This window comes from Malus domestica, chromosome 01 (genome assembly GCF_042453785.1).
Source record: "Malus domestica chromosome 01, GDT2T_hap1".
NCBI classification, from domain to species: domain Eukaryota; kingdom Viridiplantae; phylum Streptophyta; class Magnoliopsida; order Rosales; family Rosaceae; genus Malus; species Malus domestica.
This window is the reverse complement of record NC_091661.1, coordinates 6,255,797-6,281,698: the sequence shown is the minus strand read 5'-3', so window position 1 is coordinate 6,281,698 and position 25,902 is coordinate 6,255,797. Positions and strand designations below refer to the sequence as shown.

Here is a 25,902-nt window from a genome sequence, read left to right as displayed (position 1 = left end):
GACACCATATTAAAATATATACATTCAACCTAAAACACTTTGTGCTCCTTTCTCTTCCCTAAAAACCTCTAAAGCTTTGAAACCCTTCCTGCCGTCGGCTCCGTGCTCCGGCTTGAGGTCAGTGGCAGCCCTGTGCCCACCTCTCCTTCCTCTTCTCCTTTCTTCCACCCTCTGAACCCTTCCTTTCTCCCATTCTCTCCTTGTTTTTCGTCCCCCTTTCTTCCACCATCTGTTACCTCCATATCTCCCTTTCTCTCCCTTTGTTTTCCCCTACCTTCCCATCTCCCCCTTTTCCCCCCGACTCCACCCTAATTTTCACTTGTCCAAACCACCATGGTTGGTGATTTGGATTTTCTTTTTATGCATTTACCTTTCACCTTTCTCATTTCTGAGCATTTTGTGTCTCAGTTTGCTCTAAGCTTAGTCTCAATTGTCCCTTAGCTTATCTCAGAACTGGCTTCTATGCCCTGCTCCTTTCCAAACATCGCTCTTCAGTGTGAATTTGTAACCATCTACCCTTGTTGCTCGTTTCATTGGGTGTCGCTTCCTAGGATCTCATGCGGAGGTGCACTTTGGTGGCTTGTAGCATTTAAAGTGCATTTTGAACTAGTTGGTAGGATTATGGGAGCGCTCTCAGCACGGGTAGCTTGCCTACCCCCATTTTTCGTTCATCCACTTGGTTCTTCGACCCTTCTTTCAGGTGATGGTGACAGATCAGCAATGGCGATGATGTTGTTTTGGTGGAGGTGACTGCTTTACATTTTCATGTCTAGACTTTTCTGGTTGTTAGTTGCGTTAGACTGCACACTTTGGGCCCATTTCATTGTAATTTTCTTTATGAAGTTGGGTTTTTGGTTGGTTATTCTGGATTCCCATTTTGAGTTGTTCTTACACCTTGTACTAGTTTTATTTTTTAATGAAATTTAGTTCGATTGAAAAAAAAAAAGAAAGAGAAGGAAGGAGTTTCTCTCCCTTGGGCCTTTTTAGCAAAAATATGCAACAAGGATCGAGCTTCTGATATTCCAGATTATAGAGAACCCGCGGCGACCAATCAATTCCTTTCCAAAACCCTAGAAATACAAAATTTCACAATATTGATTTCTTCCTCTTCTGCTAAACCTAGGGGGTTTCGACGAACCCTAGCTCGGAGAAGATTGACGAGCAATTCTGAATCTAGCGATGGACTTCGACGAGTACGATTATCTGGAGAAGACTGTGCAGGAGAACGACGACCGCGAGTCCAAGCAGAAAACGAGCAAGAAAGGGACCGAGAAGAGCTACAGGAAGAGAGATGTTGACGACGACGTTTCGTTGGGCGGCGAGGAGGACGAAAGGAAGAGCAGTAAGAGGTCAAAGGCGGAGCACGAGAACGGGCGCGAGAAGGATCGGCACCATCGAAGTGGGAGGGAGAGAGACCGGGACAGTGAAGGGGATAAGGACCACGATCGTGATCGTGATCGCGAGAGGGAGAGAGACAGAGAGAGGAGTAGCAGAGAGAAGGACAGGGTCAAGGAGAAGGAGAAGGACAAGGAGAGAGAAAAAGAGCGGAGGGAGAGGGATAAGGAGAGGGAAAGAGAGAGGAGAGATAGGAGAGAGAGGGAGGACAGAGAGAGAAGAGAGAAAGAGGAGAATGAGAGGTCTCGGAGGAGTGTGAGTCGGTCCGACCGCGAAGAGAAAGAGAGGCCTCGCAGGAGTAGTGACCGAGAAGAGAGAGAGCGATCTCGCAGAAGTAGGAGCCGCTCTGAACGCGATAGGGAGAGGGAAATTAGAGAAAGAGATCGAGAGCTTGAGTTGAGGGAGAGCAGGTAATAAAACAATGCGTTTATTCTTCAATTTACTTAATTTATGTTCGTTTGGTTTTGCTAGTTTCATACATTTATTAGCTTCTGGTATTTCTACTAGTTTTCTCTTCATCGTCGATGCTGGTGCTTGCATCTGAATTTTATGTGGTAATGTAAATTGTTTTGTGGGAACTACATATCATGCTTTGTTCCTATAATGTCTGATTATTATTTTTGTTTTAAAATTTTTATCATCTGTTTTTGTGCTTGGTTTTTGTAATATCTCTTATAGATCCGCATTGTACCCTTTTCTTCTTTCACTGTTGATTATTACTTGATGTGAACTCAACTGTTCTGTTTTGGTGAAAATGTTGAATTTTGTAATTTGGAGAGTATAAAATCTCAATAATACACCAGATATTGTGTATCTCAGTTAATTGTCAAGATTTTTGCTAATACGTCGAAAATTGCAATTGGCAATACGATGATGTATAGGATAATTTTTTCTTTCATTGTTATTTTATGTCGAACAATGTCACTGAAAGTTGATACCAAATGTCTCAAAATGTTTTTGTTATATGGATTTGCCTGGCTTATGAGAGGCAGTCTTTAAACATTCAATTTGAAAATGGTTAATTCTAATACAGTTTAAAATTGTTTAACCGTGTCAAATGACATTTAAATGGCAGGAGGTTTAAGGACAAAAAGGAAGCGGTGGAGCCGGAAGCTGATCCAGAAAGGGATCAGAGAACTGTTTTTGCTTACCAGGTATCTGGCTTGCTGTTTTTGGCTCTTCAGAAATTTTATTTATATTTGCAATGAATTCTTAGCCTAATTCCTTCTGTAAGGTTTCTTAGAACTTACAGCTTTGATAATATGATTAAGATTGGAAAATTATGTTTAGTACATGCTGAAATGGTTCATATCCACAGGGAAATAGTCAGAAAATGAGCTGGTAAAAAATACACAACAATATGAGACAAATGAGAGGTGGTTTTAACTGTTTAGAAATTTAAAATCAATTTAATTTTTGTTTGGTTTTAAAATTTTAATTCGCACATGTCGAAAGATTGTTGACATGGGAAACCTAATTTCCTAAGTTGTGGAACCTTATGAATTTCATTTTGCAATATATCTCACTATTTTTTGGTTGGTTAATAATCTGGTGATGACAGATGCCACTGAAGGCAACTGAACGAGATGTTTATGAATTGTTCTCAAAAGCGGGCAAGGTTGGCTTAACTTCATTCATTCTTTCTTTCTTTTACATTTTAGATGTTTTTTCTTCTAATTCTCTTTATAAAGGTTATTTTATATAATAATAGCAGCATGTACATGCTATACATGTGTGAGTTAACTATTACATAAAAGAAAAGTTTTTTTTTTTTTTGGTTAGAAAAAAAATTAGAAAAGTCAGTATCCGTAAGTCAGTTTGAAATAAAATTACTACAATGCCCTTCATTTTAAATGTAAGTATTAAGACTCATAAGAATAAGGGAAAACTTCATATAACAAGGTTTTGTACCTTTAATTCTCATTTTGTGACACCTTGCATTATGATTCTGGTTACTCCTACATATCTGAGAATAATTTCAATCTTGTTGCATGAGATGCTCTTCAAATGCATGTTATTGAGATTCATTTGCTTCCTGTTGCAGTACATGCTCCTCTGCCTTCAGTTACGAGTAATATAATGACTTTATATTCTCTCAACATTCTGTATATGAGGGGTGAGTGAAAATGTACAAATGAACTATGTGGGCATCTTATGAACACCCCAAACTAGGTGTTTTATCATGCTGTGTCAATATCAAAAACCTCTGTATAAGCCAATTTTCTTTCAAGTACATAAATTTCTAAGTGATCTCAACTTGTCTAATTGTTTTTCTTTCACTGTCAGGTGAGGGATGTACGCCTGATCATGGACAGGAATTCTAGACGGTCAAAAGGAGTTGGGTATGTGCATTTAAATGAAACTGTATCATAGACACGTGTGTTCTTTGTAAGATAAATGATAGTATATCATCCTTTTAGAATCAAGTTTAACTGTATTCTTTAATAGACTAGCAATGCGATAATGATGAGGGATGGTGGGAATACCTTGCACTCATGTTTAATCAATTCATGCTGCGTACTCAAGGTAGATGACATAAACCTATTTTACATCCTTTCCTGTTTTCTTCGTCTTCATGTTTTGTGTTACAAGGGCCATTCTGAATCCCGGTGCACCTTTTGGAAAAATTTCATCTAATGGTCCTCCCATTTGGTGATATTATTTATGATAGTAGATTATTTTTTATGCAAAAATATCTCAGGGTAGGGTCGGTGGAGAAGTTTATCTCCATTTCCCTTTGTTCCAGTGTTTCATAAGCTCTAAGTCTATTGACATCTCTATGATCTTTGAGTCCTAGTTAAGGCAATATGTATGTATAATGTATGTATGTACATGTAAGTTTACTGTTAAGTTTTTGTGATTGGGATTTTCATTATCAAACTTGTAGCTCCTAGTGAACTAGAAGAAGACTTGCTTCAAATTTCCCCCCATTCTGCCTTTTTCTATAGTATTCATTAATCGATCAATTTTTAATGAAATATTTGTTATTTTCTTTATTTTATTGTGATGAGCTAACATTTTCTTTTATATGAGTCATCAGATTCATCAAAAGAAATTCAGCTTGAGCTTTCTGCCTAGTTTTTGTTTCCCTACATCTCTTTGATATATGCTTTGTAAGTTTTGACTAGAATACTTATGGTCATGTATATTCCATCAAACTTACTATAAAGGCCCGGTGATACTGCAGGTATATTGAGTTCTATGATGCAATGTCTGTGCCAATGGCTATAGCTTTTTCTGGCCAACTACTTCTGGGGCAACCTGTAATGGTGAAACCTTCGGAGGCTGAAAAGAATCTTGTTCAGTCCAACACAACGAGTGGGGCTGCAGGTGTTGTAGGGCCATATGGTGCGGTTGATAGGAAACTGTATGTGGGGAACTTGCATTTTAACATGACTGAGACTCACCTTAGAGAGGTATTTATGCTCAGTTCATCTAGGTTTAATGTTCTAAATATATGTGTATGAAGTTTTTCCAGAGTAAATATTTGTATGTAACAGATAAGGAAATGAAGTCTACTTCAAATGAAAAGGAGGGAGGTGTAACTTCCTAGTATATATTTGTATATTTATAGTCTTATATATATTTTACTATTTTAATCTAAATTTTTATTCGAAGTTTACCCTCCTATATAATTATGTGGCCCCTTAGCAATTTAATAACCAAGGGCCTTTTTTTATGGGATTATGAAAGTTTCACCTTTTCACTTCTTCCTTATGTGTATATATATACATATATAGATTAAATGTGCACACACTCACTGATGTTTTAAAAAACTAGCCTTGAGGCTAGCCTGGGTGTGTTCTTGGGCATGGCTATACATGTAAGCTGCCGTATATTATCTATATGTAAGCTACTGGATGGCTACATATGTGTTCATGTGAAATGTATACTTTCACAACAGCAAACACATAAAAAGAAAGAAAGGGAGTGCAAGATTATGATGAACTGTCATTCCTTAGGATTTATTATAGACACCATGAGTAGAATCATAGATAAGAGTACTGATTCACTGAAGGATCACATTTTATGCTGTTCTCAGGGTCATGGAGACCATGCTATAAAGTAGGACTAGACAGCAGTTGGAAATAGTAGTATTCCCGAATTTCAACTCTGTCATATATTTTGAGTTCGTTTATAACCATATATTTCTATGTTGAATGCTCAGATTTTTGAACCGTTTGGACCAGTGGAGCTTGTGCAACTTCCCCTTGATCTTGAGACAGGACAGTGCAAGGGTTTTGGCTTTGTTCAAGTCAGTGTCTACTTCTCATTTTAAGTTTAGAAGATTGTTACATTTTGTTGGTGCTTATTTATTTGTTCATTATGTTTATAGTTTGCTCATCTAGAACATGCAAGGGCTGCTCAAAGTTTGAATGGAAAGTTGGAGATTGCTGGTCGAACTATCAAGGTAGGCTTGTATTTTTTTGTAATAGTTTTGATGGGAAGTTGAATGTTAAAATTTCTAGTTTATTATGGTGGCTGCTTGTCAGCAGCTATGGAACTTTTGTAGTTATTTTTGTGAGGAGTCGTGGTGAACACTTATTGGACACTTTGTGTGTAGGTTTCATCTGTTACAGATCATGTTGGATCTCAAGATGCTGGAGCAAAATCTGCAGACTTTGATGATGATGATGGGGGTGGTTTGGTGAGTTTCAACATTTTCATTATGTTGATGACTATTAGTAAGTTCACGAATACTTAAAGCACTAGATTTTAATGTAAAGGAAAAAAAATTAAATGTCAAATGAGTGTGAATATTAATAAAATATCAATGTTTAGACTAAATGATGGAAGTTTTGACTGAAATATTTTGATAAAGAGTATTTATAAAGGGGACTACTATTGGCACTCCAAAAATCTAATTGTGCACTCCTCATAAGAGTATTTGTATTTAATCTTAAAAAACACTCAAGAAAAAAGGTTATTTTTGATATCTAATACTATGCATGTGTGTGTGTATTAAGGTTTAGGTCAGGTCCTGAATGTCTTTATTACTCGACTGTATAGATATCTAACACTATGCATTAGTATTATATATTTGCATGTATACATGCATAGTGTTTGTACCATACTTGACCAATTCCGAAACTACTGAGCACCGGTCAACGTTATACCGTCAAGAACCCAGAAGAGTCTCCCTCAAACCAGGAGGCCAATCACAGCGCGACACGTGTCAACATCAGAAGCCAATCACAACACGACACATGTCAATGTCAGAATGAAACTAGAAACTCTCTTCTATAAATAGAGATTATTTTCTCATAATATTTCCTAATGTCATTTGTACTAAATCATTCACTAGTACTCACTAAAGGAGAGCTTGAACCTATGTACTTGTGTAAACCCTTCACAATTAATGAGAACTCCTCCACTTCGTGGACATAGCCAATCGGGTGAACCACGTACATCTTGTGTTTGTTTCCCTGTCTTTATCCGTTTACTTACTTATCCACATTATGACCGGAGCAATCTAGCGAAGGTCATAACCTTAACACTTTCTGTTGTATTAAAGTCCTCGCTGATTTTGTGCATCAACATTTGACGCCGTCTGTGGGAACGACACTTATTCCCACTCTCTTTAGCTTTGTCAAGTTGGTTTCCACCATTCGTACACTCTCTTTTGACCAGGCATCCCTCTCCAACATGAGGAGCGAAGGAAGCCACAACACACAGAATGACACCCCTTTTGCACCTAGTACGAAGCAACGAAAGAAGGAAGGAAAAAGGGTTGCTCTTCAAGCTAAAGTCGATGAGTTAGAAGCTCAGAACAACAAGATAGCAATGAAGAATGAGGTCCTCTAGGAGCAGTATGAGAAGCTCTTTGAGACGCTCCACGAAACTAGGCGTACTCAAACATGCGAGCTCGTTGCCCCTGTGGATATCAACCATCATCTAGGTGTTATTAGGGAGAATGATATAGTTAGTGAAAAACAGTTTGTTAAAGCTAAGTGTAGTTAGTTTTATTAGTACTTGTAATTAGTTAAGGTAGTTGAGGGTATTATTGTAACTAGCCTAAAGTAGCTAAGCCTATATATATTCACATCTGTGTAACTGAATTATTCATTCAATACCATTGTAAATCTTACATAGGAAGTTTTCTCTTTCTATATGGTATCTTGCCATTCTGCTTCACAGCATCGACCTTCGCTTCCGTTCGTCAACTCGATCGATTTCTGATCGATTTCTCACCTTCTCTCTGATTCTTTGATCTGTCTTTGATCTTTCTTGAATCTTGATCGCTGCAAGAAATGGCTGCTCAATCTACATCGCCACCGACTGGGTCGTCTTCTCCGATCATCTCTCCTTCGAACCAAAACCCTAATTCCTCTTCTAATCCCAGTCGTCTGAATTCGTATACCTCTCTTACGATTCACAACATCGGTAGTATGGTGCCGATCAAGCTGAAAAGGTCCAATTATCTGCCATGGCGCGCTCTGTTTGCTCCAATTTTCCGGCGATACAAACTCCTTGGGATTATTGATGGCATTGAGATCTGTCCTTCGCCATACTTGCCCGATCGATCGCTGAACCCTGCCTTCGAGGATTGGTATGAAAAAGATCAAAATCTCTTGATCTGGCTTAATTCTACTTTATCCGAAAAGATCATTCCTTTCACAGTTGGGGTTTCCTCTTCTCGTGAGCTCTGGTTGAAATTAGAACAACGTTTTGGTGGAATTTCGAAGGCTCATGTTCACCAATTGTGATCGAGGCTTCAATCAATTCAAAAAGGTTCTGAGTCCCATCTCTGAATATCTTCAACAAATCAAGGAAATTGCTGATTCCTTGCAAGCTGATGGTGCTTCAGTCTCTGATCGTGACCTAATTGCTGCCATCCACATGGATTGCCTGATGAATTCGAATCCTTTATTGATTCCATCATGCTCCGATTATCTTCTACCTCTCTTGATGAACTACATGGCCTCTTACTCACCAAAGAGTTGTCTATGGCTCGTCGCAAGACTGTTTCTTCATCCTCTGCAATTGAGCCGTTTCAAGCTTTCTCTGTGCAATCTCAGCCTCCTCTACTGCCTACTCCATCTGCATTTGCTGCTCAGAACCAACCTCTTCAATCTGCTTCTCGGTTCAACTCAAGTTGGGGCAAGCCATCTCGAGGTAATTTCTCCTCCAATCGCAGCAATCGCAACTTCCATAATAATCGTGGTAATTTCTTCAACAATCGTGGCAATCGGACTTATCAAGGCTCTCGCAATTATCAAAGTTCTACTTTCAAAGTTCCCTGTCAGATCTGTGGTTCCACTAGTCATGAGGCCTTTGACTGCTTTGATCGTATGAATCCGGACATTTGTGGTCGCATTCCTCCGGCTAAACTTGCTGCTATGTGTGTGCATCATTCTGCCAAATCCTCTCAGCCGTGGTTAATTGATTCTGGCGCAACCTCTCACATTACTAATGATGTAGCCAATATCTCTTCTCCTACTCCTTACACTGGAGAGGACAAAGTGTATATTGGAGATGGTAAAGGCTTATCTATTCAAAATACTGGTTCATCATCTCTGCACACTTCTCATTCCTCTTTTAAGCTGAGCAATGTTTTACATGTTCCCTTCATGAAACATAATCTCTTATCTGCTTATCAATTTCTTAAGGATAACAACTGTTCATTGACTCTTGACCCTTATGGATCCATTGTTAAGGATCGCATTTCAGGGAAGACACTTTTGCAAGGACCTGTTAAAGATGGTTTATATCCTTTACAAGGTTCTATCAACTCTTCTCCACCTTCAGCTTTTCTTAGCATCAAAGCACCTATCACAGTATGGCACAAGCGCTTAGGACATCCTTCCTCCTCAATTTTCCGAAGGGTCTTATCTACCAATAATCTTGCTTTGCAAGGCAAGCAAACTGTTGATTTTTTCTGCTCAGATTGTGCACTTGCTAAGAACCACAAGCTTCCTTTTGGAGTGGCTTCTTCATCAACAACTCAAAGTCTTCAACTTCTACATTATGACATATGGGGACATGCTTCTATCACATCTAATAGTGGTTTCAAATATTACTTGCTACTTGTTGACAACTTTAGCAAATATAGTTGGTTTTTCCCATTGAAGTCCAAGTCCGATGTATTTTCTACTTTTGTTACTTTCAAAAACTATGTAGAAAACTTCAACAACAACATTTTCATAAGGATTCGACGTGAGAAAACTTCAATGGCAATAAAATCAAGATTCTGCGTTCCGATTCAGGGGGGTGAATTCACTACTAACTCTCTTGCTTCATTTCTTCGTGAACATGGCATATTACATCAGTTTAGTTGTCCTCATACCCCTGAACAAAATGGCTGTGCAGAGAGGAAACATAGACATCTTGTTGAGACAGCTAGAACATTACTTTTTGCTTCTCATGTTCCTCATATTTTTTGGGTTGAAGCATTCTCCACTGCTCTATATCTCATTAATAGACTTCCTATTTCTGGATTAACAAAGTCACCGTGGGAACCTTTCTTCAACCATCCTCCAGATTACTCAAAATTGAAAGTCTTTGGATGTCAATGTTATCTGAGGCTTAAATCGTACATTCACAGTAAATTGGATGCTAAGAGTAAAAGTTGTGTGTTTTTGGGATATAGTCTTCAACATAAAGGCTATAGGTGCCTTGATCCCATTACAAATCGCATCTACATATCAAGACATGTTGTTTTTGATGAACACTCTTATCCATTTCAGTCATTGCAGATTTCAAGTTCATCTTCCACCTCTTCATCATTTTTGGATCTTCATTTCCACAAACACTTATCAAGTTCTCCTAATGCAAGTACTTCTTTAGCACCACTGTGTTCCTTTGCTCCTACTTCTATTACAACTCAGCATTCTTCAAGTCATCAGTGGATACTTCTCCAAGTTGTTCCAGTTCTGTCTCTATCTTAGACTCCTCTCTCTTGCCTTTTCAGCCAAGTCATCTACCTATTTCTGCAAATACACATCCTCTGATTACAAGATCTAAAGCTGGAATCTTCAAGACTCGAGCTTATGCAGCCACCAAACATCCACTTCCTGTTGATATTGACTTTGTTCCTAGTACGTATTTGCAAGCATCAAAACATGCTCATTGGAGAGCTGCAATGCAAGCTGAGTATAATGCTTTAATAACCACTGGCACTTGGTCTCTTGTTCCATCTCATCCTTCTCAGAATGTTGTTGGTTGTAAATGGGTTTTCCGGATCAAGAAAAATCCTGACGGCACCATTGATAGACACAAAGCCCATCTAGTGGCCAAGGGCTTTCATCAACAAGGAGTGGATTTTCAGGAAACTTTTAGTCCTGTTGCTAAACCGGTTACCATTAGGATTCTTCTTACACTTGTTGTTCAACAAAATTGGTTTTTGAACCAATTAGACATCAGCAATGCCTTTCTTCATGGCGATCTAAAAGAGGATGTTTATATGCAACAACCCCCTGGTTTTGTTGATCCTAACTCTCCCAGTTTTGTTTGCAAGCTGCAGAAATCCTTATATGGTCTTAAACAAACTCCTCGAGCTTGGTTTGATAAATTGTTCCAAGCTCTTCGTACACTTGGTTTTCATCAATCACAATTGGATGCTTCGTTATTTGTTCTCAATGGTCCTCACTTGGTTATTGTCCTTGTCTATGTCGATGACATTTTAGTCACTAGGCCTAACTCTCAGCTCTGTCAACAGTTTATCCAGCAACTTAGCACTCAATTTCCAGTTAAAGATCTTGGTCCTTTACACTATTTCTTGGGGTTGGAAGTACACCGATCTAACGAAGGTCTCTTCTTGCATTAGACCAAGTACCTCCTTGATCTTCTTAAGAAAACAAACATGGAAGGTGCGAAACCTTGTTGCACTCCTCTTGGTTCTCAGAAACTGGATCACAGTGGGCCTCTATTATCCAATCCTATTGAATATCGTTCTATAGTTGGTGGGTTACAATATCTTACTTGGACTCGACCGGATCTTGCTTTTGCTGTCAATCAAATTTGTCAATTTATGCATGCTCCACAAGAACAACATCTTCAAGCAGCAAAACGTGTCCTCAGATTTCTCAAAGGTTCTATTTCTCTTGGTTTATGGTTCACTAAGGGTCCTATCACACTTTCAGCATACTCTGATGCTGATTGGGCAGGCTGTCCTTTTGATAGGCGATCTACTAGTGGATATTGTGTTTTTCTTGGCCCTAATCTCATTAGTTGGAGTGCTAAGAAACAAAGCACTGTTGCTCGTTCTTCTACCGAAGCTGAATATCGGTCTTTAGCCCATACTGTTGCAGAAATTACTTGGGTGTGCAAAATCCTTATGGAACTTTATTTTCCTCTACCTTAATTGCCTACACTTTGGTGTGATAATCTCTCGGCTATCTCTTTAGCTTCTAATCCTATTTTTCATGCTCGAACCAAGCATGTTAAGCTTGATTATCATTACATCCAGGAGCTAGTCCTAACAAATCTCATCAAAGTTCACTATGTTTGCAGTGAAGACCAATTGGTTAATCTTCACACCAAGTCTTTGTCTAAAAGTCGATTTTCTTCTCTGTGTTCCAAGCTTCCAATTGGAATCCTCTCTGATTCCTCCTTGAGCTTGAGGGGGTGTATTAGGGAGAATGATATAGTTAGTGAAAAACAGTTTGTTAAAGTTAAGTGTAGTTAGTTTTATTAGTACTTGTAATTAGTTAAGGTAGTTGAGGGTATTATTGTAACTAGCCTAAAGTAGCTAAGCCTATATATATTCACATCTATGTAACTGAATTATTCATTCAATACAATTGTAAATCTTACAGAGGAAGTTTTCTCTTTCTATAGGTGCCCCCCAACACGGAGGGTCACCTTCCTTCGACATGGGTATCCCTGACGAGGAGCGAGCTAAACATCAAAACATTGATCAACGTGAGACTTCTCTCAACCCAGCTGCTTCGACCCGAAGCAGGAGAAGTGCAGGAAGACACCTTCTTACAGAAGGGTTGGAAGGATCGAAAGCCGTTTATCGTGACTGCCGAGACTTCCTAAAGCAACGTCGAGAGAATCCCCTCCACATATGCTCGAAGATCAATGACTCAAGGGTTTCTGAAATACTCGGTCCCCTCCCACGACCCAGGCTAGCTGCCAATCTAGGGAAGGAACGACAGGTCCCAGAGGAACATGAAGGTACAGGAGACTTTGAGGTATTCCGACAGACTCGCCCTAAAAGTCAGTACGGCAAGTCTAAGGAAAAATCACACGCCCTTGCTCAAACTTTCTTACTTCCAAGAGGCGATGTAGACTTACGAAAGAAAATCCCAGTTGTACATGACTCCACTCAGGATCCCCTTGTCCTACTGCTCCTTGAGGAAGTAAACAAGTTGAAGGCCGAACGTCAAGTCGAGATACCTGACTGGAACCAACCCAGGCCTGGCCCTCTCACAAGGAGGATCCTCGACACCCCCCTTCAAGCAAAGACAAACAAAAGCTTAGTTTACGACTCTATACTGGAAAGGAAGATCCAATTGAACACCTTAACCTCTTTGAGTCCATCATGGCATATTGGATGCACACTGAAGAAGAGCGATGTCTTCTCTTCCCCTCCACCCTCTTTGGCGGAGCTCTAAACTGGTATTGTCGTCTTCCACCTGAGACAGTAGACTCATTTGAGGAACTGAGGAAACTGTTTGTCTCTCAACACATCTTCCAGACCGATCGCTTGCATTCTGCAGATGACTTGTATACTATTCGTCAGAAGCCAGACAAGTCACTACGAGAGTATGCCGGTCGTTTCAGCCATGAGTACTCTTGCTGCGCTGAGGCAGATGACAAGACCGCCTTCAAGGCCTTCATGGCAGGCTTATGTGATTGTTTCTTCAAGTACATGATGAATGCAAACACTTAGAAGACTTACTCTGAGGTGATGGCACAAGCTTTCAACCATGCCTCTGTCGAGGCAAGGACATATCAAGGGAAACCCCCCATAGCCACCCCTTATCAATAAGTAGGGAGTGGAAGCCAGATCCAACAAAATGAGAAGACCTTGACCTTCCAAACGGCAGCGGTGCCTCCCCCTGCCTTACTTAATACTTTGCCAAGTCAACAGACATATCAATCTCAAGGCAAAAGGTAAGATTTCCATCCTCACCAATCTCATTTTAGTAAAATGAGTAAGGGACACTACCGCGATAACCAAGGGTATCGCTATAATAATCCCTGACCCCAGACAGTCAACACAGTGGGTCAAGCACGTGTCAGGACAGTCCCTACCCTAAGGTATGAGGCATACACACCTTTAAACGCCACATGCGTGGCCATTTACCCCAGCATAGCACAATTGATACCAAAGCCAAAGCCGAGGCACCTGGATTACAAGCCCACGAAGAACACAGGCACGTTTTTCTGCTACCACGAGCATAGCGGCCATGACAGCAAGAAGTGTATCACCCTTTTTGATCATATTGAAGCTTTGGCACATGAAGGAAAAATTGATCAATTCCTCTTTCACCTTCCAAGGGGTAACTGTAACCAACGCCAGGTGAATGTGATATATTTCATAAGTGGTGGCACACCTATATCTAAATCTTCCAACATGGCTATGAAAAATAGTGAACGAGTTTTAAGGTCTGGCCACCAAGTGTTTCACGTGGAAGACATCAGGGGAGGTAAGTATCAAAAGCCTAACTAAGATCCAATATGTTTCTACCCTGAGGAAGAAAGAGGTATCATCTACCCTCACAACGACCCACTGATCGTGGAAGCTCACATTGCCAACTTTGAAGTACGACGAATCCTGGTAGAAACGGGGGCTTCGATTAATATCATGTTTGCTGAAGCTTTCAGGGCACTTACTGTAGCTGAACATTCGCTCGATTTCCCCTCTGATAAGCTTCTTCAGTGATATCGTGCAACCTTTAGGGAGCATACACTTACCTTTCACCATTGGTACAGACCCTTACACAGCTACCATTACCACTAACTTCTTGATGGTTGATTGCCTAACGGCATACAATGTCATCTTCAAACGCATAGGTATTAATGATCTCAAGGCCATGGTATCCACACATATGTTGATGAAATTTCCAACTCCCTATGACAATGGTTACATCAGAGGAGAACAACTTAGTGCACGATCATGTTACAACACTTCGGTCAAGTAACAGCACCTGCCTGTGCCCAAGGAAACCCTTTCTATACATGACCAAGTCATAAAGACCAGCCCAGACGAAGCCAACTTGGATCTTCATGGTGGCAACAGTCAACCCGACGATCCTTAAGATAACTCTTTCACCCAGCAAGCATAACCCGCTGAAGAGTGGGAAAAGGTCTCTATCTTACAAGATTATCCGAATTGCATGGTGAAGATTGGCACCATCTTGTCACCATCTATTCGGTTGACATTGATCTTTTTTTTGCAAGAAAACATTGAGGTCTTCGCCTGGTCATATGAGGACATGCCAGACATCTCTCCTGTTATCATCTGTCATCGCTTAAGTATTGACCCCAAGACCAAGCCAGTGAGACAGAAGCGAAGATCTTATGACGTTGAATGGTATGAGGCAATGAAGGCAGAAGTTGAAAAACTCAAAGGCATAGGTTTCGTCCGCGAAGTCAATTATCCAACGTGGGTAGTAAATGTTGTCCTTGTTAAGAAGAATCCGACTAAGGAAAGTCTCCTACCAACCAAAGCCAGTTGAAAAGGGCCAAGCAGTGGCAGACTTCATCGCCGACTTCACATATCCTGTTGACATTGTTTCTACGCCTAAAGAAGTGGCTTCATTACCTTCAGAAGCTCAGAAAATAGAATCAACAGCCCTAGCATGGAGTCTATATGTTGATGGCTCGTCCAACCAACATGGTTGTGGAGCAAGACTAGTCCTTACGACCCCTGACAAAGTGGCGATGGAGTATGCTCTTCGTTTCAAATTCAAGGCATCGAACAATGAGGCCGAATATGAAGCCTTCCTAGCAGGTTTACGTTTGGCCAAACACCTTGGGGTTAAACGGATTGATATCTTCAGTGACTCCTAATTGGTGGGTAACCAGGTCACCAACAACTTTGACGCTAATGATAGCTCCATGGTAGCATATCTGGCACAAACACAATTGTTGCTTAAGCACTTCCACTACCAGATTACCCAAATTCCTCGAGCGGCAAACAGTCATGCAGATGCTTTGGCTCGCCTCGCCTCAGCGGTGGAAGACAAGATTGGAAGCAAAATTCAAGTCAAATTGTTGGTAGCACCAAGCACCATGGCTGCGGAAGTGTGCAACTTACAACATGGGGATAGTTGGATTACCCCGATTTATAGATTCCTTGCTCATGGCACCCTTCCAAATGACAGTCCAAGCTAAGCAGATTCGATATAAGGCTACCCGTTACTTGATTATTAATGACCAACTCTACAAGCGGGGGTTTAACCTACCATACCCAAGATGCCTTACATCCGCAGAGGCGGAAACTGTCATTCGGGAAATACATGAAGGAGTCTGCGGAGATCATGCTGGTACAACTTGTACATGTGAACTCCTAGCATTCACAAATAATAAAAAACCCTCAAGCTTCACAGCTCAACTAGGGGTGCATTTATGCCCAACAAGAGTTATAGTCACCAACAAAGTCATATTGCAAGCCAACAACTTCAATGCATGGCATACGAAGATCAAGCTATTCAGCCCTCTTGCATCTGCTTCAGACATTTTACCTCTGTAACAATGCAAACATTACAACTCATAGAAAGCTTCACACACTCTTGATCAAGATAGTGTGAAGTAAAACCAATTTATGGTGCCAACAAGAGCTTCATCAAAGGAGTTCAATCACAATTCTCAAAAGCTGCACTCTTGATCAAGACAGTGTGAAGCAAAACCAATTTATGGTGCCAACAAGAGCTTCATCAATGAAGGGCATTCACAATTCTCAAAAGCTTCACACTCTTGATCAAGACAGTGTGGAGCAGAACCAATTTATGGTGCCAACAAGAACTTCATCAAAGGAGGACAACCACAATTCTCAAAAGCTTCACACTCTTGATCAAGACAGTGTGAAGCAAAACCAATTTATGGTGACAACAAAAGTCTTATCAAAGGAGTTCAACCACAATTCTCAAAAGCTTTACTCTTGATCAAGACAGTGTGAAACAAAACTAATTTATGGTGCCAACAAAAGCTTCATCAATGAAGGGCAATTACAACTCGTAGAAAGCTTCACACTCTTGATCAAGGCTGTTTGAAGCAAATTCAATTTATATAGTTCATCCAAACCTTCGACTACTACAAGGTGTGGTTTGCATCACAATCTCTTGCTCAACAGTGTGGAAGCAAATTTTGTATATGTTGTCTCTCTCACATTTTCAAATTTCTAATTTTTCAAAAAAAAAAAAAAAAATGGGAAATTCAACAAATTTCTAGTTTTCCCAAAAAAAGAAAAGGAAATTGGGAAATTCAACAAAGTTTCACCACAAAATCTTCATCAATGGAGGACAACTACAAATTCTGAAAAGCTTCACACCATCTTGATCAAGATAGTGTGAACCAAAATCAATTCATGGTACCCAACAAAGCTTCACCACAAAAGTTTCACCAACAAAAGCTTCATCAATAAAGGACAACTACAAATTCTCAAAACCTTCACACTATCTTGATCAAGACAGTGTTAAGCAAAATCAATTTAAGGTACCCAACAAAAGCTTCAACTTCAAATCTTCACCTACAAAGCTTCACCTACAAAAACTTCAACACAAAAACTTCACCTACAAAAGCTTCACTTACGAAAACTTAGCCCACAAAAGCTTGACTCACAAAAGCTTGACCTACAAAAGCTTGACCTACAAAAGCTTGACCCACAAAAGCTTCAGCAACAAAAGCTTGACCCACAAAAGCTTGACCCACAAAAGCTTCAGCAACAAAAGCTTGACCTACAAAAGTTTGACCTACCAAAGATTCACCCACAAAAGCTTGACCTACAAAAGCTTCACCCACAAAAACCTCACTTACAAAGTTTCAACACAAAAGCTTCACCTACAAAAGCTTCACACGATCTTGATCAAGATAGTGTGAAACAAAATCAATTCATGGTGTCCAACAAAGCTTCAACCTCAAAGCTTCACCTACAAAACTTCACCTATAAAGCTTAAAATATATATATATCGGAAATTTGAAAATTTGAAAATTCAAAAATTTGAAAAAAAAAAAATTCAAAAAAAAAAAAATGTCTAGGCCTCCTCTTCTTTAGGCTTAACAACTTTCATAACAAATATATATGAAGGAGGAGTTTTGGGCTACCACTTAGAAAGGAATTGCCTCGTTAGGCAACTCCCTTGACCGGAGACTTGAGGGACTCCTACCATATGCTACTGCACCTTGATACTCATAAGTCTCACGACCACTCAGTGACTTGAATTTTTCAAGTCTCCAACCGAAAAGTTTTCCTTACTCGGGAAATTAAGCAAGCACTATCTCAACATACATGCTTCACTCTCAAACCTTCAACATATAAGCTTTAACAAAAGAAAAAATTCAAAGAACTTAATGAAGAAGACCTTGGTGTATTTAACACAATACGTTGAAATGAAGCAAAGCTTGTTTATTGATATCTCCGATAAGTTACAAATATGTACATATATATGAATCAAAATAAACAAACAAGAGAGAGCATTCACAAAGGTTGCTCTTGAGAAGTCTCAGCAATCGGCAGAGTCCCAGAAAGAGTAGGCACCAGAGGGTGATCATTCAGAGCCTCAGTATTGGGTAGAACCCCAAAAAGAGGAGGCATCGAAGGTTGATCATTTGAAGCTTCATTACGCGGTACAGCCCCAAAAGACGAAGACAATAAATGCCTTTGGAACAAACCCACTAACCTCTGATGATCAAGTAAACTCTGACCATCAGACTCCTGCAGCTGGTTAAGCTTCCTCTTCATGTTTGTAGCATAGTCATGTGCAAGCCTGTGCAACTGTTTATTCTTATGCTTGAGCCTTCTGATCTTCTGTTTGAGACTTATCACTTTAGCCGCCAATGATTCAATTTGTCTGGTTCGAGCAAATAGGCGTTGGGCCATATTAGACACATAACTTGCACACTGAACACTGAGAGCTAGAGAATCCTTAACAACCAACTCATCAGACCGTTTGGAAAGTAGTCTGTTATCTTTAGGAGTGAGAAGGTTCTTGGCCACCACCGCAGCGTTCGTATCATTCTTCATCATAGAGTCCCTAACGGTAAGATGACCAATATGGGATAAGAAGGATGGGCGCCATATGTTGTCTTGAGAAGGCATGGCTGCCTCTTCACCAAAGTTCAAGTCAAAACGACGATTGGATAGGCCAGACATTCTCAGAAATGATGAAGAGAAATGAGGTGCAATAAATCTTTTAAGTACAAGAATAAGGGGAAAATTCCTACAAACAATAACTCTCTGAATGTACTTCTTGCACACAATTGGTGCCCTTATAAAAGAAAGGGTAACAGGGTCGTTAGTTCAAAAATCGAAGAGGCACCACTCTTCGAATTTTGAATAGGCACCACTCTCCACACGCAACATCAGTTCCTCGGGTACCACAGATAACTTTGCAAAAGATCTTTGACAATGTTTAGACACATAAATTTTGAAGGTCCAGCTACCCTACTATTACCCACAAAGGTAAAGGAACAACACCACTTTTTGATAACTAGAAAGTTCCTATGTATGTCAACCTCCGTGCTCTGTGGCAAGGCAGACTGGCAAAAATGCCCAACCTTTACTCACATTCGAGAAAACACTCCTAACAAGATTGCTTGCTCAAAAATCGAAGAGGCACCGCTCTCCGAATCTCGAGAGTCAGACTCCCAACATAATTACGTGCTCAAAAATCGAAGAGGCACCACCCTCCGAATCTTGAGAGCCAGACTTCCAACAGGATTACTTTCTCAAAAATCGAAGAGACATTGCTTTTCGAATCTCAAGAGTCAGACTCCCAACATGATTGCTTTCTCAAAAATCGAAATGACACCGTTTTCTGAATCTCGAGAGCCAGATCCCCGACAAGATTGCTTGTTCGAAAACCGAAGAGGCAACGCTTTCCGAACTTCGAGAGCTAGATTTCCTTGGATAAAGCTTATTTGCAATTTTCACATGCAAATCAGCTTTCCAGATACCACAGACCATTTTTTCAAAGTGCTCTGACAAAGTTAAAACACGTGAAGTTTGCAGCTCCCACTACATTGCTATGACCAAGAAGGGTAAAGGAATAGCACTACTACTTGTTAGGGAGACTCCTATATATGTCGACCTCTATCATCCACAGCCAGGCAACCTACAAATAAAAAAAAATGCTCAACTTTTCTTTACATCCGAAAGAGCACTCTCAGCAGAGTCTCTCGAGATACTCAGCTTCTTTTGCCCCCGATAATACCTTTGCAAACAAGCCACACAAGAGCAAGAGTATCACATATCATTAGGGTTAAAAGCAAGAGTATCCCATATCATGCTTTTTCCCTGTCTTTTCCTTTGGCCTTGTTCTTACCTGCAAGACAAGGAGAAAGAGAACAATTAGTCAGCACTTGGAATCAAGCTTCCAATCAGGAACTGATTGCCTAGAACCCCTTGATTGATCACTTATCTGACATTGCTTTCGAGTACTCATCTTCAACATCTTATGCTTCTAGAGAAGATACCACATCTGCCTGAGGAATAGATAGGGCAAGTGAGAAGGATACAAGGAAGCATGTGGAGACAAGAGTAACAGAACACGTGCCGATACATCCATTACTTTGTCAATAGCAAAAGTATCTCATATCATCAATGTCGAACGTATTCTAGATTTGATGGACTTATTTTGACCCTCAAATTCTTGAGTTGGTCTTATACTCTGGAGGAAACCAGAAAACCCTCTAGCCTAGTTCAAGAATAAGCCTGTGAAAAGTTACTTCTTCAAAAGAAAAGATATCTCATATCATCTCTTCTTCATTTGCTTCTCCTTATCCTTGTTGCTGTTTACGACACAAGAAGGAGAATAATCAACTGGAAGCCGAAGTCGAACCTCCGATCCAGGTTGCTTGCTAGTAGTCTGATTGCTTACCTTGTCTGTAACCTTTCGTCAAATCTCCTAGCTCGGTGACTTGGGGGACTCCTATTACATGGTTTGTATCGCGCTTGACCAAGCCTGAAATTACAAGAAAGCTTCAAGTCAAATTGATACATTACCTTGTGCATCTCCACTTCGGTACTTAGAAGTTTTGTGATTACTCAACGGCTTGGATCTTGCAAGTCCCCAACCGAGGAGCTTCCCTCACTCGGTAACTTAGAGGAGGACTGTTTGTACTATATTTGACCAATCCCGAAACTACTGAGCACTGGTCAACGTTATACCGTCAAGAATCCAGAAGAGTTTCCCTCCAACCAGAAGGTCAATCACAGCGCGACACGTGTCGACATCAGAAGCCAATCATAGCGTGACACGTGTCAACATCAGAAGTCAATCACAACACGACACGTGTCAATGTCAAAATGAAACTAGAAACTCTCTTCTATAAATAGAGATCATTCTCTCACAATATTTCTTAATGTCAGTTATACTAAATCATTCACTAGTACTCACTAAAGAAGAGCTTGAACCTATGTACTTGTGTAAACCTTTCACATTTAATGAGAACTCTTCTACTCCATGGACGTAGCCAATCTGGGTGAACCACCTATATCTTGTGTTTGCTTCCTTGTCCCTATCCATTTACTTACTTATCCACACTATAACCGGAGCAATCTAGCGAAGGTCACAACCTTAACACCTTCTGTTGTACCAAAGTCCTCGCTGATTTTGTGCATCAACACATAGTATTAAATATCAGTAATATTATATATTAGGGCTTAGGTCAGCCCCTGTATGTTTTTATTACTCGACTGCATAGATATCTAATACCATGCATGTAGTATTATATATTTGCATGTGTACATGCATAGAATAGATAGCAGTAATATTCATCCAGGGATGGGTTACCATGCATAGTATTCGTTATCAATAATACTACGCAAAGCATTAGATATCAATAATACTATGTATAGTATATTGATATCTAGTACTATGCATGTATATACATCCAGCGGGAAGAGAAGACTTTTTTCATCCTCCTGGATATTTTATTGGAGAAATACAACAAAACAGGTGGAATTGGCGTAGGATAGAGAAACCTTAATGGATAGTGTCATTCACATACCCATTTTTACCTCCCACATATCCTTGTTAATTTTTAGCCATTGATCTTCTTCAATTTATTTGATCCGATGACCGAAAAATGAAAGGGGTGTGTGCAGTGGCGGATCCAGGAAATAATGTTTGGGGGGTCATTAAGGATAGCGCGCGCAGCGCGAAATTTTTTTTTAACAGAAACGGCATGCATATCGTCATTTCATCAGGTCTTGGTAGGATAGCGCGACCAGCTACTCCAAAATCCTTGTTCAAAATCCTACATTCCAGCTCTACATCTGCAAAGAACAATGAAAAAATAAAATAAAAAGTAGAGCCTTTCGGTTCCACTAGCAAAGGCACAAAAATAAGGCTCTGTGCAAAATAAGGTCGAAAGGACACGCTTGGTATTTTTGTTTTTGTTCAGACCTGCCCAGGACACGCTGGGCATTCTTTTTTTGTTTTAACCTGGGCCAAAACGACGTCGTTTTGCCCAGGTTTTTTTTAAAAACAAACTGGCGCCACAGCGCCTTCGTCTTCTTCATCCAACCTGCCCAGACCAACGAACTTTCGTCGAACAGTTGGTGTGCAGCGAACGGGGTCGCACCAGGGGTCGCACCACCAGTCCAAGGGGTCTCTAAGGTTGCTTCCATGGCTTCCAAGGGGTCGCGCGACCCCAATGACCCCACTGTGGATCCGCCACTGGGTGTGTGAGAAGTGAAAATGGGTTTGTGGATAACACTACCCAACCTTAATATATGACCTGTTATTGATATGTATGATATTACTGAATAATCTAATTTCTACGAAAGAGGCTTGCTCTCCAATGTTAAGTGCTTTTCTTTGCAGTCTTTAAATGCCCAATCTAGAGCACTGCTAATGCAGAAGCTGGATCGCACTGGTATTGCCACAAGGTGTGCAACCATTTTTCCTCACTGCTTTCTGGTAGTTATGTCGTTTTCCTATGTCTGATTGTCTCTCTTTTGGTAGTATTGTGGGTTCTCTTGGAGTTCATGCGCTGAATGGGGCAGCTCCTAATCAACTAGCTGTTGCATTGCCAATCAATGGTCAAGCTGCAGTCTCTGCTCCTATTCTTCCACCAGCAGTTGCAGTCAATGAACCTGTTGGTAACCCCAGCGAATGTCTACTACTGAAGAATATGTTCGATCCAGCCACTGAGGTGTGTGTTCTTTGCAAAAATTGTTTTCACTCGCCTCCCCAAATACTTTTTAGTCCTAAAATTCAGTATTATGTTTGCAGAGGGAGCCAGATTTTGATATAGACATTAAAGAGGATGTTGAAGAAGAATGTTCGAAATATGGCCATGTGAAGCATATTTATGTGGACAAGTAAGTGCTTAAATATGAATACTAAGTATGCAATTATAATATGAATGTCTTGTTTGTGTAATATTATTGCAAGATGTCGTTGATATTTATGAAATACTGGGTGGGCACTTTTTGTGTTAACCAGTCTCACCTTATAGGGTGGAGGAAATTGGAAAATAGAACTCCCAAGGGGAGATTAAACTAAGTCACCCCAACCCAATTCAACAAGGGTTGGGTGTTCAGTTTCTTGGGTTGTGATTGATTATAGAGGCATCGAAATCGAAAGGAACCCATTGCAAAACCATATGAAATAGAGAAAAAAAAACAGTAGATTTCTCTATTTGAAAATATGTAGTTTTTAGTAGATGCCTCTATTCTCATTTCTCAAAACCCTTGTAACATTAAGAACTAATATAATTTTTGTTACATTGAATATTGTTCAAGAAAATAAATAGGGGTCACACACCTTCTTAATTTTTGGCCGTTGGATCGAATGAATTGAAGAAGATTAACAACAACAAAGCATTTTCTCACTAAGTGGGGTTAGCTGTATGAATCCTAGAAAATCATTGCGCTCGGTTCTGTGCCACGTCAGAACATATCCAAGTACTTTTAAGTCTTTTCTTAGAGTTTCTTCCAAAATTTTCCTAGGTCTTCCTTCACCCCTTTGGCCCTGAACTTCTGTACTGTAATCGCAGTAGGCCTTCGTTTCACATGTCCAAACCATTGTAACCGATTTTCTCTCACCTTTCCTTCAATTTTGGCTACTCCTATTTGACCTCGGATATCCTCATCCCTAATCTTATCTTTTCTTGTGTGTCCACACATTCAACGAAGCATTCTCATATCTGTTACACTAATTTTATGTACGTGTTGATGCTTCACTGTCCAACACTCTGAGCCATAAAGCATTGTTGGCCTTATTGCCATCCATCTTCAATGGCATATGACGGTCACACAACATGTCGGATGCACTCTTCCACTTCTTCCATCCAGCTTGTATTCTATGGTTGAGGTCTCCATCCAACTCTTCGTTCTTTTGCAAGATAGATCTTAGGTAGCGAAATCGGTCGCTCTTTGGTACTTCATGATCTCCAATCCTCACCCCTAACTCATTTGAGCCTTCGTTTGCACTGAACTTGCACTTCGTATACTCTATCTTTGACCAACTTAGGCAAAGACCTTTAAATTCCAACACTTCTCTCCAATGGTTAAGCTTCACATTTACTCCTTCCTAGTTTCATCTATCAATACTATATCGTCTGCAAAAAGCATACACCAAGGAATATCATCTTGAATGTCTCGTTAACTCATCCATTACCTATGCAAAAAGGTAAGGACTTAAAGATGAGCCTTGATGTAACCCTACAGTTATGGGGAAGCTTTGAGTTTGTCCTTCATGTGTTCTTATGGCAGTCCTTACTTCATCATACATATCCTTTATAGCTTGGATATATGCTACTTGTACTCCTTTCTTCTCTAAAATCCTTCAAAGAATGTCTTTTGGGACCTTATCATACACTTTTTCCAAATCTATAAAGACTATGTACAAAAAGGGTGTGTGGATATCACACCCCAATAAATAATGTCACGTTGAATGATGAAATATTTTTGTCAAATCCTGGTTAAGAAACAAAGGGTTTTTTTTTTTTTTTTTTTTTTTTATAATTTAATTTTTTTATAAAATCCTCTGTATTTTCAATTTTATTTTGTTTGATAATGTGAAAAGATACTAAAGAGTACAAAAGCAGTTCTTTCCCACTTGTTTCTGCATACGTGTGTTGCGTTTGATATTTGAGAAAGCAGGTGAATTTCAAAACTGAATTGGTCTTTTTTCTCCTAATTTGCTTTGCTTGATACAGAAACAGTGCTGGTTTCGTGTATTTGTGGTTTGAAACTGTGGAAGCAGCAGCCGGAGCTCAACGTGCAATGCATTGGAGATGGTTTGCAGGAAGGCTGATTTCAGCCCTGTTCATGGTAACATGTCTTTAACTTTCTGTTGTCAAGTATGTTTTTGCTAATTCCTGTGTGGATCTTAAAAAAATAGATGCAAGGGCTCGTTTGGTGCATAGGATTGGATTGAAATGGATAACTCTCAAACGTTAAGGCATGTTATGGGGAGAAATGAAGAAATTATGACCCACTAGGATTGAGTTTTCTTCATGTCTAATCCTCTTCTAATCCCCTATAAATGAATAATCTACCTTCAATTTGCCTTGAAATTGGAGAATTATCTATTCCAATCCAATTCTACTCACCAAACGAAGGCCTTAGTTTTCTTGTTATGAACTTACGAGTGCACATATAATTTATGATGTCAAGTATTATTGTTGGACATTTTTGGTATAGCACGTGGAAACTTTTCTGACAATAAGTTTGAGTCGACTTTGTTTCTTCATCAAAACTGAGCATGTAGTAGTGTAGATGTTGTCTAGGACTCCATGGTTGTGTTAACTGTAGAGTTGATTTCTCGTTGCCGCACCCTTTTCTTTTGGTTCATTTTCATGAATAATCTTGTTGCTCATCGTCTTTCGGTGTCTTGTGCAGCAACCTCAAGTTTACGAGGCCAAGTTTGGAGCTTAAACCGCTGCTCAGATGCGGGAGTGGAAAAGTCTCTGCGGACATGCATTGAGTGTTTTTAGTTGAAGGATGGTTACTTGTTTTTGTTTAGGATACCGAACTTTCTAGTTTTGATCATACACATGTAATGATTATATGGTATGCACGACATGTGGAAAATGTGCCCTGTTTTTTTTATACTAAGCTAGATGTGTGAGAAATATAATTTTATTTTTATTCTTCTCAAATATTGTTTTTAAATTTTTTTTTTGGTAGGAGTTATGCACAGGAAAAAATAAGTACTGGCAGTAATGGAGAGAGAAGGTGAAACAGCGAGTGAGTTCAAAGGGTAGTGATAGGGTGACATGGTTTAGAAAAAAAAAAACAGTAAAAAGTTGTTTGCTTGAAATTACCTTAATATCCTCATTTTTTTCCTCACATTTTCTTTTAGTTATGTATTTAAAGGGTATAATTGTAATTTCACTGATTTCTAATTGACAAAGTGAGTATTATTAAGGGCTTTTATC

General features: G+C 39.7%; 1 protein-coding gene across 2 annotated transcripts; it reads left to right on the top strand.

Annotated features, from left to right (window-relative positions):
• The first annotated feature begins 737 nt into the window (after nt 1-737).
• Nucleotides 738-25,623, top strand: LOC103453456 (uncharacterized). Of its 2 annotated transcripts, XM_029100375.2 has the most exons (13): nt 738-1,805; nt 2,471-2,549; nt 2,957-3,013; nt 3,682-3,737; nt 4,583-4,811; nt 5,564-5,650; nt 5,732-5,806; nt 5,960-6,043; nt 22,338-22,402; nt 22,479-22,668; nt 22,749-22,837; nt 24,679-24,793; nt 25,364-25,623. In XM_029100375.2, the coding sequence occupies exons 1-13, from the start codon at nt 1,180-1,182 to the stop codon at nt 25,397-25,399; spliced, it is 1,788 nt and encodes a 595-aa protein (XP_028956208.1). In that variant the 5' UTR covers nt 738-1,179; the 3' UTR covers nt 25,400-25,623. The 2 variants fall into 2 exon arrangements, with proteins under 2 accessions (XP_028956208.1, XP_070678665.1); XM_070822564.1 differs by lacking the exons at nt 22,338-22,402; nt 22,479-22,668; nt 22,749-22,837; nt 24,679-24,793; nt 25,364-25,623 and adding an exon at nt 12,175-12,433.
• The last annotated feature ends 279 nt before the right edge of the window (nt 25,624-25,902 follow it).

What these genes read in the sequence shown, in the direction of transcription:
- LOC103453456 (XM_029100375.2), top strand. Translation starts at nt 1,180, where the DNA reads ATGGACTTCGACGAGTACGATTATCTGGAGAAGACTGTGCAGGAGAAC. An exon ending in GAACTGTTTTTGCTTACCAG is followed by an intron (nt 2,550 to 2,956) that starts GTATCTGGCTTG and finishes TGGTGATGACAG; the next exon opens with ATGCCACTGAAGGCAACTGA. An exon ending in ATGATGATGGGGGTGGTTTG is followed by an intron (nt 6,044 to 22,337) that starts GTGAGTTTCAAC and finishes TTTTCTTTGCAG; the next exon opens with TCTTTAAATGCCCAATCTAG.